Source organism: Phyllobates terribilis, unplaced genomic scaffold, assembly GCF_046119375.1.
Source record: "Phyllobates terribilis strain yellow unplaced genomic scaffold, ASM4611937v1 Scaffold_1__5_contigs__length_1240528914, whole genome shotgun sequence".
Taxonomy (NCBI): Eukaryota; Metazoa; Chordata; class Amphibia; order Anura; family Dendrobatidae; genus Phyllobates; species Phyllobates terribilis.
The window spans coordinates 1,071,671,532-1,071,691,552 of record NW_027362761.1 but is presented as its reverse complement, the minus strand read 5'-3'; the positions used below and the strand labels follow the sequence as shown (position 1 = coordinate 1,071,691,552).

General features: G+C 40.7%; 1 protein-coding gene across 1 annotated transcript in view; it reads right to left on the bottom strand.

Moving 5' to 3' along the window:
- The window catches only part of SCFD2 (sec1 family domain containing 2), an 824,480-nt gene that overhangs the window by 785,987 nt on the left and 18,472 nt on the right, over positions 1-20,021 (bottom strand). The window contains exon 3 of the mRNA XM_073645498.1: positions 19,495-19,622. Within this exon, the coding sequence (XP_073501599.1) occupies positions 19,495-19,622 (128 nt within the window). The remainder of the gene's footprint in view (positions 1-19,494; positions 19,623-20,021) is intronic.

Sequence of the window (20,021 nt, the reverse complement as noted above, 5' to 3'; positions counted from 1 at the left end):
TTGCATGATAACAACTTCATTCACTTTCAAGTCTTCACTAGGAAAATGACATCACAACAACCAGACAGAAGTAACCACACTTTTAGAAAAAAAATGCAAAAAACTTTTTGTCGCCACGGTATATAAAGAATATCACTGCCTGGCACAAGTCATTTTCGCACCCAAGTTCTGTAACTACTGATCGGTGTACTATGGTAACACTGCCTGAGATTTGAGAACATCTGCCTCACTGCGCTTGCACTGGGCCCGCACGGGAGCGCAAATAACGCTCTCCTGTACCCTCTCCAGTAATAGGACCATGGCGGCTTAAAAACATAGGGAGGCGGCAGTGAGCACGAACAGAGAAAACCAAGATACTAGGGCAGGAAGAGCGGAGACGGCTAACACAGTGGTGAGACTTGCTGGCTTTGCCAGAACCCCCATTAAACAGGCCACCGCCTCCTGATGGGCACAGGAGCCTCAAGGAGAAGATATCATTTTGTCTCCTGAATTAGATGATCTCCCTGAGATGTATCCATGGCTGTGACACACTGCAGCTCAGCCATGTCGTCGCTCACTGTACACATGGGTCTACTAAAAGATGATATTTCTTTCATGCAGCAAGGATTGCAAAAAGTTACTGATCGCACTGAGGAACAGAGGGCAGAATTAGCGACCTTGAGGATAATTACAACTGAACCGCGACTCCAGCAGACAAGACCAACAAATCCTAGCCCTATAGTCCAAAACAGACGACCTGGAAAACAGGCTGAGGAGGAACAATGTGCGGGTGGTCGGTATTACGGAAAGAACAGAGGGCAACAACCCTGCACGTTATTCGCTGACGCCCTGTCATCTCTCTATACTGTGGAGAGAGCACACAGAGTCCTTACTAGACAGCTACCACCAGGTGCTCCTCCACGCCCAGTCCTAATCAGGTTACTCCGCTATAGGGACAGAGATGCCAACCTTCAGGCCGCCCGTAACGAATGGGAGATCTCTCTAAATGGACACGAAATCTTTCTTCCCCGATTATTCCATTAAAGTCTAAATAAGGAGAGCACAATTCCTGGATGTGTCTGCACAACCTACAAATCCCCTACTCTACGCCTAATCCAACTAATCTCAGAGATGAAGCTCTGGGGGAGACTTTCTTTTTTGAACATCCTAAAGAGGCTCTATACTAGATGGATCTAACTGAGCAAAGGATTCGTCCAAGTCCACAACATTGATTGCTCATAATTTAACCCCTTCATCCCCGGGCCATTATCCATTTTTGCGCCCCTTCTTCTCAGAGCCATAACTTTTTATTTTTCCATCAATATGGCCGTGTGAGGGCTTGTTTTATGCGGGATGAGTTGCATTTTTGAAGGACACAATTGATTTTAACCATATGATGTACTGGAAAACGGGAAAAAATTCCAAGTGCGGTGAAATTGCAAAAAAAGTGCAATTCCACAATTGTTTTTTGGGTTTTTTATTTACCATGTTCACTATATGCTAAAACTGACCTGCCATTATTATTCTCCAAGTCATTACGAGTTTGCAGATACCAAACATGTATAGGTTCTTTTTATTTAAGTGTTAAAAAAAAATGCCAAAGTTTGCAAAAAAAAAAAATGCCGCTATTTTTCGAGACCTGTAGTGTCTCTATTTTTCGGGATCTGGGGCCGGGTGAGGGCTTAATTTTTGCGCACCGGGCTCAGGGTTTTATTGATACCATTTTAGGGTAGATACGATGTTTTGATCACCCGTTATTACATTTTAATCCAATCTTATGGAGACCAAAAAAACATAATTCTGGTGTTTTGATTTATTTTCTCGTTACGCCGTTTACCGATCGTATTAATTCTTTTTATATTTTGATAGATCAGGAACTTCTGAAAGTGGCGATACCAAACGTGTATTTTTTTATTTTTTTTTTTATTGTTTTATTTTGAATGGGGCAAAAGGGACACTTATTGACAAAACTCCTGGTGTTCCTGTGCCGATTGTGGGGAATTTCAACAACATTATTAATCCGTACTGGGGCAGGTTTCAGACAGATTTTGCTAAGAAATCTTGTATCTCTAAAGTTGGTGAGGCACTGTCGGAACAGTCACTATCAGACCTCTGGCGAATTAAACCTCAAAACGGTTAGTCAATTTTCTTGCTATTCCAAATCTCATGAAACACTATCGCATATAGATTTAGTGATAGGTGCACAACATATCTTGTGTATAATGGGTGAAATATCTACCTAGAGCCTTAGGAGATCTTTCACCTTTGTTGATGACCCTATGTATCCTCCGTAGAACAAAATCGTCACTAACCCTATAGTCAATGAATCCCTTCTGGCTCCAAATGATGTATGTTACACTGGTTACATCTGCTCTTCAACACTATTTCAATGAAAACAACAATTCTGTCCCACAAAACATAATATGGGATGCCATGTAGTTAAATCTACAGAAGATAAACTTGTCTCAAAAGGCACAATGGGGGACTTGTTGGTCTGGAAAGAGGCTCAAGGAGTACAGATACCCTTTTCTTTGAACAGATCTTCTGCACTTGGGGGTACTACATTTAGGTATAGGATGTAGTGGTGCTTGGGTCACAGCTCAGTCCATGGGGCTGTGAGCCACCAGTGTACTCTGCAACCAGTTCAGCTGAGATATATCTGCGGTGAGTTGGCGAGTCCCATAGTTATGGACGGTATGCCCTGTCAGGTACCTGGTATTTTTGGCAGGGTACTTGGTGTCTTACTCTGTACTCAGAAGTCTCACTCTGCTGGCTCCTCTATGGAGCCTGGTTCTCTACCCGATCATCTCATCTCCTGCAGTGGACCTCTCAGGAGCTCTTCTGCCGACCCACAACACAGCACATTCTTCCCCCTGACATTTCCATAGGCTTCCAATACTTTGGTCATATACTCCACTAACCTCTCAACAAATATAGGAGAGAGAACTGTTGAACTTTTGGTCCTCTCCTTAAATTGGCCCAAAAAATATTAATTCCATTGAGATTTTTAATACAAGTAAATTACAATTTTTCTTTTTTTTACCATGTCCTAAAATATTATTATTATTTTTTTTAGGCTCAGGAAAACCTTTTAAAGTGGCCTTGAGCATGAGTTTCCTAACACCAAAGACTAGAATTTTCTTCAACAAGCAAATACTTCATCAAACCATTGATGGGATCAGATCGATCTGTATATTGTAGTCCAAGTCTATTCAACTGTTCTGTTCTCAAATTTCAATTGATTGTTGATTATTTTGCTTAAGTGACTGATCATTTATTATAACTCGCATCTAACATTTAAGAGGTCAAGTAAACAACAGAAAAGAAGAATAGAGTACACCATCAGCAGGCAAAGGCAGGGTCAGGGGGTAGCAAGGGTCAAAGTTCACTAGCGACCATGCAATCTAGCAAGCTAAGGCCAAGGGTCAGCACAATGAAAAATAGCAGAAAAAAATACTACAACACTGGAGTAATGTAAAGCTATAATTAATGCCAGCGCTAAAGGTTTGTATATTCAAAAACTTAGGACAGACTGACAAACTATATATGAGACAAAACATAAGACAGAAACAAAATGAACATACACCCTGCTGTAAGAAAATAAGTAAAAGCAATAATGCCTATATGTAATGTAGGGTACTTCGTAAATAGGCTAACAGTAAACAGGCTGGTGGGATGGCTTGTACTTATTTGCTTACAGCAGGGTGTATGTTTGTATGTTTATTTTGTTTCTGTCTTTTGTGTTGTCTGTTTAATGGCTAGTGTGAACAAGCTCCTATTTTGCATACATACCAACTTATACTCCAGTTCATTTTTTTTGGTTACACTATGTATGAGGCGCAAGTCAATAAGCAATTCTGGAGCTTTTAGAATAATGGTCATACACGAAGAAATCGTTCATCTCCACCATTTACTACCTTACAGGCAGTAATCTTTATTTATAGACAGCTAGTAAAAGCAGGAAAATTAAAAGGGTTATCCAGGACTACTTTTTTTTTTTTTTACGCGTGCCTAAGAACTAACAGGCAGGTAGTTGCTAACTACTTGCCTGCTGTGCCGCCGCTGATCTGTTCCGGCAGAGCGATCACATCCTGCTACTGCCGGTGATTCAGCAGCTTCCGCTGACATCACATTGACAGGGCTTCTTTTCTGCACCGTTGATGGGAGTGATTGCCGATATATTGCTGATTCACAGTCAGCTCCCCATTGCCTAACTGCGGGGAGCTGGCTGTCAATGGACATGACGTCGGTAGTCACGCCCCATCGACAGAGCAGCCAGGAAGAAGTAGAGCAGCTCTGTTGATTTAGAGCAGCTGAATGGCCAGTAGGAGCGGTTGGTGATGGCGTCGGGTACAACAGGCTGGTAGTTGCCTCTGTTAGCATCTACCTGCCTGTTTGTTTGTTTTTACTATGGGCCTAAAAACAAACTAATTGTCCCAGACAACTCCTTCAAGACTGCCAGAATGCTGGGAGAAAAAATATATACCTGTGTTGCACTAGTAATCTTTTTGCATTGTCTGATACTTTACCTCTAATCTTTTATGTATATAACAGAAATAAGTTCTGCAGTGAAACAGCATATACTTGAGAGGGTAAATGCCCAAACAAAATCAGATATCACAAGTATACACAATACAGGTAAGGTTAAGGGCCTCAAAATGCAGATTACAAAATCCTAGCACATGTTTATACACTAAGTCATTATGATGACAATATAAGGATAGAGAAGAGATCACAAATGCAATGCTTAAAGGGGTTGGCCCCCTTTGGGGACATCATATCTTTTTTTACGTAAATGTATTTTTGGCTAAATTCCATTTTTGCAATTGAGTTTCATTACAAATTTTGCACCATTTGTCTTTTACACGTTCTTTATTTTACAGCACATTCAACTTTAATGTAGTCTGTGACCATATATAAACTGAGAGGAGCTGAGCAAAAGACAGATTAAGAAGAGTAACAAACTCCCCTGTCGGAACGAGCTCACTGACGGATTCTCAGTAAGGCTATGTGCCCACGATGCAGAAATGCTGAATATTTTTTCCACTTCTCCCTGGCAGGAAAAACGCATGCGGTTTTTACATGTGTTTTTCCCGTCAGGTAGAAGCTTTTGTCAAGCGTTTTTGCATGCATTTCTGCATGCGGGTTATCAAGCAATTTTAGCACTTGGAAAGTGCTTGACAACTTGTTCACACTATATACTGTAAATCCATGCAACCGGCATGGATTTACATAGTGTGACCAAGTTAGTTAAAAAAAATAAAATAAAATAAAGATTATACTTACCTTCCGATGTCCTCCCGATGTTTTCTCTGCTGGGTCCGGTGTCTTGGGCGGCTCGCGGTGGTATGAAGAACCTGTGGTGACGTCACTGAGTCATGTGACAGGTCACAAGACTCAATGATATCATGGCAGGTCCTTCACAACACTACGACCCATACAGCAGACCAGGCGGAGCACAGAAAACACCGGGAGGACATCGGAAGGTAAGTATAATCTTTATTTTTTATTTTAAATTCTTTTTTTTGCAGTTTCTATGGTACCCAGGTCTGGATGAGAGTCTCCTCTCCTCCAGACCTGGGTACCATCCACACATTGAACCGTGTGATATCCGCTTGTGCAGATGCAGTGATGCGGATGTCACGCGGTTCAATGCAAGTCAATGGCGGCGATTACGCTGCGTGTCCGCAAAATTAATGGACATGCTGCGTATTTTTCCGCAATGATAATCCGCAGCGGAAATTTTGGCAGCATGTGCACAGCACATGCGGATTATCATTGGGGACCATGGGGGACGTATTACCAAGCGTTTTTTAAGCGTTTTCGCTGCGGAAATTCCACGGCTAAAACGATTGAAAAACGCATAGTGAGCAAGCAGCCTTAGAGCTCAGCCTCTTTCTCTTGTTAGTGCAGCTTCTGTCCATACAATGGCCGCTGGTGAAGGAGCAGAGACCAGACCTGTCCATCAGTCTCCTCCAATTGTAAAACACCTCACGTGGTAAAGCTGCTTTCCAATTGGAGTAGACTGACGGACAGGTCTGGTCACTGCTCCTTCACCAGCGGCCATTGTAGGACAGTAGTGCTGCTCAGTGTATGAGGAAAGCTGCATTTACACGAGAAAGTGGCCAAAAAAATGGAGATCCATCAGTGAGCACACTGACAGTCTAATAGGAAAGTTTATATCTCTTATCTGTCTTTTTCTGAACTTCTCTCAATTTATTTATGACCACAGTCCTCATTAAAACAGAATGTGCCTGTAATACCCAAAAGGTACAAAATTAGTAATGAAACCCAACTGCAAAAATTTGCTTTTTTAAGCCAAAAATACATGCATTTAAAGGGAACCTGTCACATATAATAATGTTATTAACCTGCAGATATGGGGTTAATCTGCAGGTTAATAGTGTTCCGAACCTGCCTGGTGCCCAAACTTAGAGCCACACTGCCAGGAGGAAATAAACTTAATTTCTCCTGGTAATGTTCGGGTTTCAGTCACGGGGGGTGGCGCTGGTGTAGTCTCAGCCCTTGCTTTGTATATAGAGAGAGGCAGCTGTAATCGCATCCTCAGTACTGACTGACAGCCGGCCCTAATGCTGAGCTGCTGTCAGTCAGTGCCGAGGGTGCGGTTACAGCTGCCTCTCTCTATCTACAGAGCTATGACTGAACCCACGCTGGTCAGGTTCAGAACGTTATTAACCTGCAGCTTAACCCCATATCTGCAGGTTAATAGCGTTTTTTTCATGAGACCGGTTTCCTTTAAGTAAAAAAAAAAATATCCTCAAAAATGGCCAACCCCTTTAATCTCACATGGGTTGGGGATATTTCCAACTGAGGTGTTTAACTTGACATTTCCAGTAATACACCTTTAACAAAAATGTTTTATATACAGATTATAGACTGCTCAGAATAAAATAAGGCCAATAAAATAAAAGAAGAATAAATACCTTTAAAATAAAAATATATACCAACTGGCTTTATGAAAGGTACAAAAGTTTTACGCATAACTGATTAGGCAAGACTTCTTTAAACAGACACAAAAGGGGACTGCCAGGGAGATTGATGTCAAGAAAATGTTCTTCCATATTTCCCTGACATGGATATTGACCATTTCTCCCTTTTGTCAGTACCAAGCTGTCTCCATAAAAATCTCAGCACAAAGCCCCAATTAACACAGCCATGAGTAAGAGCTTACACAAACAAATGGCAGCCAAGAGGTGCCACCAAGCTACTTAGAATGTGAGCATCTTGTCCCTGAAAGACTCAGGGGGTAATTAGTGGCAGGATTGCAATAATTTGTCTGTAACGGAGAAGGTTTGCTTTCCTGAGCTTAAAAAAGATCTCGAGCCACGTCAACTCCAATATGAAATAAGGAATAACTGATGTTCCGTAATTCTGACAATAACAGGACCCATATTTTTGGTGGCAGGGACAGCTAAGAAACAAGATGCTCAGTTTTTCATAGTTGTAGGCCCCTCTGAGGAGCTATAGCGCAAAAACCCCAGAATAGCAGACTGCAACTATGTGATGTGTGGTCTCTACATGAAGGTAAAATCATAATAGAAAATATGATGTCACTTTTGGGCTTCTGGGATCAACGCGCAATTAGTTATCCCAAAAAACAGGTTTTTAATACAAATCTGAAAGATGGAGCCCAGCCCCTGTGATGTCATCACAGGGGGAGTCTCTCCCTTCAGCATTAAATAGATTGTTGAGGCTGAACATTATTGTCAAGAATCTGCTGATACTGAGTGGAATCCATGCGTCCCTCAACTTTAACAAGATTCCCAGTGCCGGCATTAGCCACACAGCCCCAAAGCATGATGGAACCTCCACCAAATTTTACTGTGGGTAGCAAGTGTTTTTCTTGGAATGCTGTGTTTTTTTGCCGCCATGCATAACGCCTTTTTGCATGACCAAACAACTCAATCTTGGTTTCATCAGTCCACAGGACCTTCTTCCAAAAAGAAATTGGCTTCTCCAAATGTGCTTTTGCATACCTCAGCCGACTCTGTTTGTGGCGTGCTTGCAGAAACGGCTTCTTTCGCATCACTCTCCCATACAGCTTCCCCTTGTGCAAAGTGCGTTGTATAGTTGACCGATGCACAGTGACATCATCTGCAGCAAGTTGATGCTGCAGCTCTCTGGAGGGGGTCTGAGGATTGTCCTTGACTGATCTCACCATTCTTCTTCTCTGCCTTTCTGATGTTTTTCTTGGCCTGCCACTTCTGGCCTTAACAAGAACTGTCCCTGTGTTCTTCCATTTCCTTACTATGTTCCTCACAGTGGAAACTGACAGGTTAAATCTCTGAGACAGCTTTTTGTATCCTTCCCCTGAACAACTATGTTGAATAATCTTTGTTTTCAGATCATTTGACAGTTGTTTTGAGGAGCCCATGATGCCACTCTTCAGAGGAGATTCAAACAGGAGAACAACTTGCAAGTAGCCACTTTAAGTAGCTTTTCTCATGATTGCATACACCTGGCTATGAAGTTCAAAGCTCAATGAGGTTACAAAACCAACAAAAGTGCTTTAGTAAGTCAGTAAAAAGTAGGTAGGAGTATTTAAAACAAGAAAATGATAAGGGTGCCCATACTTATGCACCTGTCAAATTTTGTTTGAATGCAGATTGCACATTTTCTGTTAGTACAATAAACCTCATTTCAAGGCAGAAACATTACAGTGTCCAACAGTTATTACATATATCAAACTGAAATAGCTGTTGCAAAAACACCAATTTTTATAAAACAATAAGCTTAAGATTAATAGGGGTGCCCAAACTTTTTCATATGACTGTACCTATAGAACAAAGGAAATTAAAGTACACGCTTCCATTTGTTCCATTTTGACATGTTACAGTTTGTTTTTGTTTTTTCTTAACAGTTATATTTTGTTTCTGAGCATGTGCAGTTGAGTTGAACAGATAGGTAAGACAATAAATGATGTATAAAAAGTCAGAAATGTTAAGTCTACTGCTTTGTTACAAATTGTTTAAAGGGAGCCTGACAGCTGATAAATGCTGCCGAACCATCCACACACATAGGGAGAGACCTGCCACTCAAGAAGAGAGGGTCAGGGATAAAAACTACATCACATCTTTTTCTGTAACAAAAAAAAAAGATGAAAACCTGATGGATCAAAGGCAAACAAAAAAACAACGGAGACTGAAAAATGCACATTCACATAAATGGATCCTTTAACTTCTTCCCACCAAGACAAATTTTTGTTTTCGCACTTTTATTTTTTGCTCGACTTCTTCCAAGAGTCATAACTTTTTTATTTTTCATAGGTGTATAATAGCTTTATTTTTGCAGGATGAGTTCTAGTGTTGAATTACATACTTCACTCATTCATTCAAAATGTACTGAAAAACAGTAAAAAGTTCCAACTGGAAAGAAATGGAGGGAAAAAAAAATTAAAACTTTTTTTTTTATTGGTGAGCAAGATTTTATTGTTATTATTCAGAACTACATGCTTTTTATAACATTTTGAGGGGGTGGTGGGAGGAGTATTGTGATCAAAAACACAATTCTAGTGTTTTGATGTTTTTACTGTTCAGGTTAATTCATCTGATATTTTCATCTATCGGACTTTTATGGAAGCACCAATAATCAAATATAAGTTTTTTTAATTTCTTTATTATAATGGTAGAAACGGGGGGTGATTCAAACTATTTAGAAGGTTTTGTTTTTAAATATTTGTAAAAACTTTTCTTATTTTATTTTTAGCCCCCCTAGGGAGCTTGAATCTGATGCACTTCACTGAAGTATATACAGGTTTCATATGAAGAACAGACACTGGCTGGGCGTCACATGAGGACAAAGGTGGTAGCCATTAGGGCAAACTTCCAGCCACATAAGCACCCAGGATCAATGTCATTTAAATGTCAATGGCAGTAATTGATAGCAGAATATAAATGCCTAAATGATGTTTAACTCTGGTCTCTGCTGTTACAGTAAAATGCCTTCTGTGTAACACAGCCAGCAACTGCAGAGACCTGACATAGGACGTCCTATATAATACCATGTCTGAAAGTGGGTAACGGAAGCGTTAGCTATCATTTTTCCGTTCCTCTGAACAAAAAAATGGAAAACACACTGCAAAAGTGAACCCCACCTTAATGTTTTGCTAACCACCATTCACATTCAAGTATCGATTTCATTTCCTTGCAGTACTTTGGAAGTCTTTGCCCGATTTGGTCCTTTATGCCCCCAGCAGTCTCACATTTATTCAGTTTTGTCTCTGTATGGATTTCATTGATCATAATTGGATGCATAACCTGGTAATATATCATAGCTATTATTTATTATTCGATTTCAAAAGTTGTGTCTTTGGCCGCACATCTTTCATCCACACCATTATGTACCTGCTGGTTCTGTCGAAAAGCAAACAAGCAAAACTGCTCACGGCCTGTGCCTAAAACAGCAAACCTTCACCAAAATGCTAATGCACAAATGCTGAAAATTTCCAGACAAGTTCGGTGAACAAAGCAGTCTTTGTTGCACACTGGTTTTCTGCAGACAAGTATGGAAATATTTGAAAGGAGATTAAAAGAAAGAGGTTTCCACATGAAACGTTTTCCACGCTGGGCTCGGAAAGCATCGGCCTTCTTGAGGAGAACGTGGCCTGCTGCTGACAATCAGATGCTGGTGCAGGGAGCTACGGAAAATGGCTATCCGGAGTATTTCAGGGGCGCATACTGTATGTCTGAAAAAAAGAGTCACACTAGACATAAAGTCTGTAGGAAATAATAGCCAGTGATTGCAATATATAACAATCAGGACACTAAACTAACAGGGATTGCCAGATAACCAGGGATAATGGAGCCACTGTACCATGTGGATCAGGATCTACGACACCGAGCACCCTGGAATTGTAGCCATTTATGTCATTGTACAGCCTGATATTTTTCCTTCATATGTGTAGATTATATCTTTTGTATACTATAAAATTATGTTGAGCGATTAACCAATTATTCCATCTTCATAAACACGTAGGTGTCTTGTTAGCACTTCCAAATAATTTTCAATTCAAAAATATTTATTTTAACAAATAAATCATATTAAAAACAGGACAAGGGAAAATGCCCACAGGTGGAATAAAAAAAACAAGTGCCTAGTGCTAAATATTTAGAAATCTTCTTAGATAATATATTAGATCTGATCTGTCCTTCTAAATAAAGTGTCAAATGCTAAATAAATATTACACATCATAAACTATCATATATAAATATAGAAAGGCATATCATATACATAGATTAATTTAACAACAATATAGAGATCAAGTGCAGTAGAAATTATAAAGTACAAATGCTGAATAAGAATGCTGACCTGTCTATATTGGCCCACAACCCCACACTGCGGATCCCAATGCGCGTTTCGCCTGGGCTTTGACGAGGGAATATTCTTCCAAATATTCTAAGACTTCATATATACTTCTGATTAATGTAGGAAATGCTAAATGATCTCTAATCAAATCCCTATAACGTCCAGACAAATGCAGGAGTAAAGGTTTACAACACTGTAAAGTAACAATTCTCAGCAGACTGTGCGGTTAGCGTGGTGGGCACAGTCCATTGTATAACCAATGGCGAACAGGTGATTGGCCAAAAAGGACACTTGACAACCAGGTTATGGCATCAACTGGGATTGCCAAATCCACTATACAACCAGGGACTGGAAAAAACTACTGGACCAAAACCCATCAGGATCCTGAAAAATGTACATGAGCAACATTGCATTTTAGCTATTTATGGCATTGAAATAACCATTAAACTGATCCCACTGCCACCTCAACACCACTAGGGCTGACGCTACCTTCTACCCTACTGTCTCCTTCCCCATTATCCTGTAGACTATAAGCCCGCAGGGCAAGGTCCTCTTCCCTCTGTACCAGTAGTCTTTGTTAGTTTGTTCCCAATATTTTATATTTGTATTTTGTATGTAACCCCTTCTCATGTACAGCACCATGGAATCAATGGTGCTCTAAAAATAATAAAATTCCTATTTATGTAGATTATATCCATCACATACTATAAACTGATGGTCGTGGGTCAACCTATCCTAAAACATTTCTTAGCCATTTAAGTTAAATTCTCTGTCCTGAAACATTTCCTGTTGGAGGGCTGACATTATATAATATCACAACGAGCATGAAATATCAATGTACAATAAGAAAAAAAAAACACAGCCCTCCCCCCACATGTAGAAAGTAAAATAGCCCCATCAATAACATAAAAAAAACAGATTGACTTAAAAGCATGTATTTTCCTCTAGAATCAGGGAGGTCAAACTCAAATACACAGAGGGCCAAAATTAAAAACTTGGATAAAGTCGCTGGCCAACCTTGACATTTATTAAAAAAAAAGTCTACAATTGAGTCTTTCCTTATCATCAAATATAATGATGAACCTTTTCATATGGAAACAAACTTAAAGGGGTTGTCCGACGAACAAAGTACATTTTATTTAATAGATCTTAGAATAAAGTAAATACCTCACAAATAATGCACCCCCCTCGGCAAAGTATGGTGACCCCCAACACAGTATGATTCCCCAACTTTGATGTCCACACAACCTCCACATAGTATAATGGGCCTCACAGCGTGCTCCATACAAGATAACGTGTCCCACATAGTCCTCCATACAGTATAATGGCCCCACATAGTGCTCCATACAGTATAATGGGCACCACATAGTCCTCCATACAGTATAATGGCCCCACATAGTCCTCCATACAGTATAATGGCCCCACATAGTCCTCCATACAGTATAATAGGCCCCACATAGTCCTCCATACAGTATAATAGGCCCCACATAGTCCTCCATACAGTATAATAGGCCCCACATAGTCCTCCATACAGAGTAATGGCCCCACATAGTCATCCATACAGAATAATGGCCCCACATATTCATCCATACAGAATAATGGCCCCACATAGTCATCCATACAGAATAATGGCCCCACATAGTCATCCATACAGAATAATGGCCCCACATAGTCCTCCATACAGTATAATGGGCCCCACATAGTCCTCCATACAGTATAATGGGCCCACATAGTCCTCCATACAGTATAATGGCCCCACATAGTCCTCCATACAGTATAATGGGGCCCACGTAGTCCTCCATACAGTATTATGGGCCCACATAGTCCTCCATACAGTATTATGGGCCCACATAGTCCTCTATACAGTATAAATGGCCCATCATTGCCTTTTATACATTATAATGGGCCCTATATAGCTTTCCATACAGTTATAATGGGCCCTGCATTTAAAAAAAAATACCTCTCCTATCAAGGGCCAAATACAGTCACCCTGAGGACCATACCACATAGTGCTCCATACAGTATAATAGGCCCCACATAGTCCTCCATACAGAATAATGGACTCCACATAGTGCTCCATACAGTATAATAGGCCCCACATAGTGCTCCACACAGTATAATGGCCCCACATAGTGCTCCATACAGTATAATGGGCCCCACATAGTGCTGCATACAGGATAATGGCCCCACATAATCCTTCATACAGTATAATGGGCCCCACATAGTCCTCCATACAGTATAATGGGCCCCACATAGTGCTCCATACAGGATAATGGCCCCACATAATCCTCCATACAGGATAATGGCCCCACATAGTCCTCCATACAGTATAATGGGCCCCACATAGTGCTCCATACAGTATAATGGCCCCACATAGCGCTCCATACAGTATAATGGCCCCACATAGCGCTCCATACAGTATAATGGGCCCCACATAGTGCTCCATACAGGATAATGGCCCCACATAATCCTTCATACAGTATAATGGGCCCCACATAGTCCTCCATACAGTATAATGGGCCCCACATAGTGCTCCATACAGGATAATGGCCCCACATAATCCTCCATACAGGATAATGGCCCCACATAATCCTCCATACAGGATAATGGCCCCACATAATCCTCCATACAGGATAATGGCCCCACATAATCCTCCATACAGGATAATGGCCCCACATAGTCCTCCATACAGTATAATGGGCCCCACATAGTGCTCCATACAGGATAATGGCCCCACATAATCCTCCATACAGGATAATGGCCCCACATAGTGCTCCATACAGAATATTGGGCCCCACGTCGTCCTCCATACAGTATAATGGCACCACATAGTCCTCCATACAGTATAATGGGCCCCACATAGTCCTCCATACAGAATAAAGGCCCCACATAGTCCTCCATACAGTATAATGGCCCCACATAGTCCTCCATACAGTATAATGGGCCCAAATAGTCCTCCATACAGAATAATGGCCCCACATAGTCCTCCATAAAGAATAATGGCCTCACATAGTCCTTCAGACAGAATAAAGGGCCCACATAGTCCTTCATACAGTATAATGGGCCCCACATAGTGCTCCATACAGGATAATGGCCCCACATAATCCTCCATACAGGATAATGGCCCCACAGATTGCAGCATACAGTATACTGGGCCCCACATAGTCCTCCATACAGAATAATGGCCCCACATAGTCCTCCATACAGAATAATGGGCCCCACATAGTCCTCCATACAGAATAAAGGCCCCACATAGTCCTCCATACAGTATAATGGCCCCACATAGTCCTCCATACAGTATAATGGGCCCAAATAGTCCTCCATACAGAATAATGGCCCCACATAGTCCTCCATAAAGAATAATGGCCTCACATAGTCCTTCAGACAGAATAAAGGGCCCACATAGTCCTTCATACAGTATAATGGGGGCACCACATAGTCCTCCATACAGAATAATGGGCCCACATAGTCCTTCATACAGTATAATGGGCACCACTTATGGACAGATGGCGGGGGACCCGCCCAGAGTTGCGAGACAAATATACTTGGGGGACCCGCCCGAAGTAGCGGGCAAAATGTACTCACCATGGGGGGCAGTTTAGGCCAGTGGGCCAGAGTTTGACATATGTGGTTTAGATCAAAGCATATCTGTGTGTGTGAATAGCCCAGTCACAATCCAGGCCTAAATCCCATTGAGAATCGGAGGCAAAACTTGAAAAATGCTGTTCACAGACGCCTCCATCCAATCTCATTTAGCTAGAGATAGTTTGCAAATTAGTATGGGCAAAAATTCCAGCCTCTAGATGTGCAAAGCTGGTAGAGACATACCCCAAAAGACTTGCAGCAGTAATTGCAACAAAAGGTGGTCCTACAAAATATTGACTAAGGGGGGGCTGAATAAGAATGCACGTCTTAATTTTCAGATTTATATGTTTTAAATAATTACAAACCTATGTACCATTTACACTTCACAAATACTTGGCACTTTGTATGCATATCACGCATATTAAATTGCATTAAATCCCAATAAAATACACATTAGTTTGTGGTAGTACTGTGAAAAACGTGGAAAATTTACAGGGTATGAATAATATTTCAAGGCGCTGTATATATCTATCAAAGAGAAGCAATAAAAACACAAAATGCACAAAGGAAGTTGACAAAAATGAACAGTACTATGAATTATACAACAGTACGGAAAACACATATGTTACATATGTAACAGAGTAATGTTTGTGCTATAAACCTTTGATCTTTGAGAATCGGCTTTCCATATCCCTCACTTTCTTCAAAGGAATGTAGAAAGCACTTTAATCCAGGTGGCACAATAAAAAAATGCATATTTCTGTCCGGAGAATAGGGAAAGCTGCTTGCTGAGACAAGGAAAGATCATAAGAAAAGGGAAAAAGAGCGAGGTGTTCCCCAGAGCCACTTGTGCCCAGAGGATTCTTAGGTTTCTGCCACTTCCTGCGCAATCTGCTGACTCCTCACAGAGCACACCGAGCCCAGAAGAATGGACAAAGATTTAAGAAAACACATTAAATGCAGAAATTTATACTGTTTTCACAATGTGTACTCTACATCAAAGGAGCAAAACATTTCTTCCTGACTCAAGGAAAGTTGTTATCCAACTTTAAAAGTTTAAAAAAAAAAAAAAAGTTCTGACCCTGAGACTGTTCCAATTAGTGGCCACAGTAGTCACATGCACTAATATTAGCATCACCACTAATATGTCATATCACCACTGATTGGCTGCAGGGGTCACATGTTGACTGAATATAAACTAAGACTGAGAGCACTCTGCAGTTGATTGCCAGGGTAAGATATAGGTAAGTAATGATGATTTTTATTTATTTTTTAATAAAAATGTGTTGGATAACCCCTTTAATACTTCTCGTGGTGGCACATTACAAAGTTTAACTTCTTTTACAGTAACTTTTTTCCATTGATCAGAGAGACTATCCACCATGTGCCACTGATGTTGCCTGGTCTGATGCACATTTCGTTGATGTGACAATTCTTTCTATTAACCTTGAAGAAATCCAGGTAAGAAAACTAGACCAACATCTGTAGACGCCTCTGGACAAAAAAAATTGTGGGATCCCCCTATCCTGACTTTTTGAAAAATGAAATTAGAACAGCTCAAGATACTAGGCTATGGACACAAGATTAAAACTCAACAAATAAATACCACACAAACCAATACCATGGAGTACCTGGCTAAAAAAGTAATTTAACATTGCTGATGTATCATAGACATCTCCATAATATATTGTAGCGGTGATCAGCTGTGTGCCTTTAGGCAAAATATTGTTTCAAATTAGACCACTTAAATGAATAGCTGTCCATTTAAAGGGACTATGTAGCTGAGTTTATGGCAACTAATTTGAGAGCAGTAACATGTAGAGGCAGAGGCAGAGACCCCGATTCCAGTGATATGTCACTTACTGGGCTGCTTGCTGTAGTTTTGCTAAAATCCCTGTTCTATTAGCAGGGGATAAGTAAACTTGCTGCTATGTTGTCCTCCACATTCTTTAGCTAGGTATAAACCCACCACCATCACTGATTGGCAGTTTTCTGCCTATGCATAGTGTACACAGAAAGCTGCCGATCAGTGCAGTGGGCGGGTTATACAGAGCTCAGCATTCTTTGCACGGCTAAATCTGCTGCAGATAAAACACTGATTTAATCAAAACTACAGTAAACAGCCCAGTAATTGAAACATCACTGGAATAAAGGTGGGTGCCCCTACATCATGCTGCTCTCAGACAGGGTAGCAAAAACCTGGTGACAGATTCCCTTTTAGATTCGTAGGCTTCAGGTGCAACAAAGTGAAAAGCTTCAGGTGCAACAAAGTGAAAAGCACCATTGCTTCTTAGCAGTGCTCTACTTTGGTTTGCAGATTGGGTACCAAGTCCATAACACCTGTACAGTTGTTGAGATGAGACAACCCTTTTAAGAAGAGTAGCTGCTAGCTGTCTAAGAATGGCTGACAGTGAGGCAGAGCATGTCTCGCTCCTTATAGCAATACAACGAATCATTAATGCATGTATCTCAGAAGCAGATTATGCTCTCATAGTAAGAGTAGTGATTTTGTAATTCAGAAGACCAACACTAGGTCCAGCCATGACACAGATCAGTGTAACCAACAGAAGGTATAGGAGAGTGAGCAGAGAACCTACGTGTTGATTTTATCCACTGGGAAAACAATATCATCCATTGGATAAGTGATAAATGCCAGATCAGTGAGGGCTGACTTCATTGACCCTCACTAATCAGCACCCCAGTTCTCCTATTTTCCACACCTACAAGACTGCAACTAGGAGGAACGTAGAATGGAGCATAGGGCGACATTATGCTCTACTCTGTTGCTTCTTTTAAGGCAGTGTTCCCCAACTCCAGTCCTCAAGAGTAGGGATGGGTGGACCGGTGGAAGTTTGGATTCTGGTACCTGACCCGTACTTTTGAGAAAGGTCACAGTACCTGAACTACCACCAGAACCCCAACTATATTGAAAATAATGGATATTTGAACTGCCAAGAAAAAGAAAACAATTCTCTCTCATCTCTATTTCCCACCACAGACTTACTCCGAACATTGCACCGGACTTCAGCAGCAAGGCCCGAACACTGACTGTCTGGTACGAACGCCGAACATTTCTGTACCGGTTGGCCCATCTCTACTCAAGAGCCACCAACAGGTAATATTTTCAGGATTTCCTTAGTATTGCACAGGAGATGGATTGACTACCTGTGCAGGTGAGGAAATGTCACCTGGCCAATACTAAGGAAATCCTGAAAACATGACCTGTTGGTGGCTCAGGTTGGGGAACACTGATTTCAGGTTTATGGCACCAAAGACATGCATCAAGACTGCTGGACATAATTGTACCAAGCTTCCAGCTGACAAATTCTATATCACATATTGGACCAAATGCCTTATAGGCAAGTTCTGTTACATGAGGTCATGCGAATATCATAATCTATATTAATGACATGTTTTGTGTCCACAGTCCGACATCCAGAATAATCTGGTAATCTTCTGCTCCTTGACAACACTTTCCTAAGGTCCCAGATATGTCATGCACAGCCCCTGAATGAGGAGTTATATAGACAAAAACAATTGCAAAACTGATAATAAAACCATCCAGGAGAAGACAACTGGCCGTACCGCCTGCAGCAACGAGTCACGGAGCGGCTTTCATTGTTCCAGTAGTTTAAAGGGAATGTGTCACGTTAAGTCTTTATACAATAATTAATTGTACTTTCAAAAAAAAGAACAAAATGAACAGCACTTTAATGTGAGATGAGTGGGAATTTTGTGATAAATAATTTCTTATTCACTGGTGAGCTTTGATTTGTAATAGAGAGGTGGGGCAAATACTTCAGCCATATCAGCTGTGAACCTCGCACACAGGTTGTGGTTGCAGTGGATTTTTTAATCAGGATTTTCAGGAAGGAAATCTCATCCACAAGCTGCGTCTGCAACATGGCAATTTATGCTCCAGATTAGGGAAGATTTTACCCTTTGCATTGCAGCGTTTCCATAGTCGAATCCACAGAGAAATCTGCAGGATCTGGCACAGGATTTTACGCTGCAGAGAATACACAGCTAATAAGTCCTGTGTGGACATACCCTTAATGGGGAGTTTATTAAAAGGGTATTACCATCTCCAAGATCCTATCTCAATATATAGTGGGTGTAATAATAATATTATTAGCAAATACCTTCAATTAGAAATGTAGCATAGTTCTTCAGATAAGCTATGTCGCTTACCTCATGTGCAGGGCATTGCAGAAGCTTAGGTATCCATGGTTATGGCCACTAACAACTAACTAACTGTCACTATATGAGTGGTCGTAACCATGGATACCTAAGTTACTGTAATGCCCTGCACATGGGGTAAGTGACATAATCAGAAAAACTATACTACATTTCTAATTTGAGGTATTTGCTAATATTATTATTACTACACCTACTACATATTGGGATAGGATCTTGGAGATGGGAATATCTCTTTAAGGGCTTTGCTTCAGGTTCCCAGTAAAGAAAAGTCAGAAATTGGTGTAAAATATAGCGCAAATAGTTTGAATTTATGGTACAAGGACAAAACCAAAATGCACCGGATTTAGTAAGGTTGAATTATGCAATTCACACTATGTTTAAAGCTTAGTAATTTTCAATAATTACCCATGCTCATCTTAATGGGCAGTTTCTCCCTGCTCGCCGCGTCTACTAGGTGTCTTCTTACTTCCATCACTGCTTCCTTCTGTTTCATGGTCAGCATGGACTCCCACAGAGACTTGGCAGCAATGTCACTAGAAACAAAGAAAGAAAGAAAAAAGTAAAAAACAAACAAAACAAAAAACAACCCACACTGTACTCAACCAACATTCTACTTCAGTATTAATCTCACTCGTATGCTGAAAATAATAACTGGATTTTATGTTACACAATCATCTGGCCTACAGCTGGGGAACAAACCATAAAATTAATCAAGCCACTATAAATAAATAAATTACCCTGAAACCACACAGTCAAAAAAGCGCGAGACAGTATATATGATATTTTGGCAAACAAAAAATGAATACAAAAAATAAATAAATAAAACAAGGCAACAAAAGCTTGTAAAAACAATACAATGGTGGGAAGTTCTGCAGATGACACTCGATTATTTTTGCCACTTCTAATGGGGTTCAATGAAATACCACATTAAA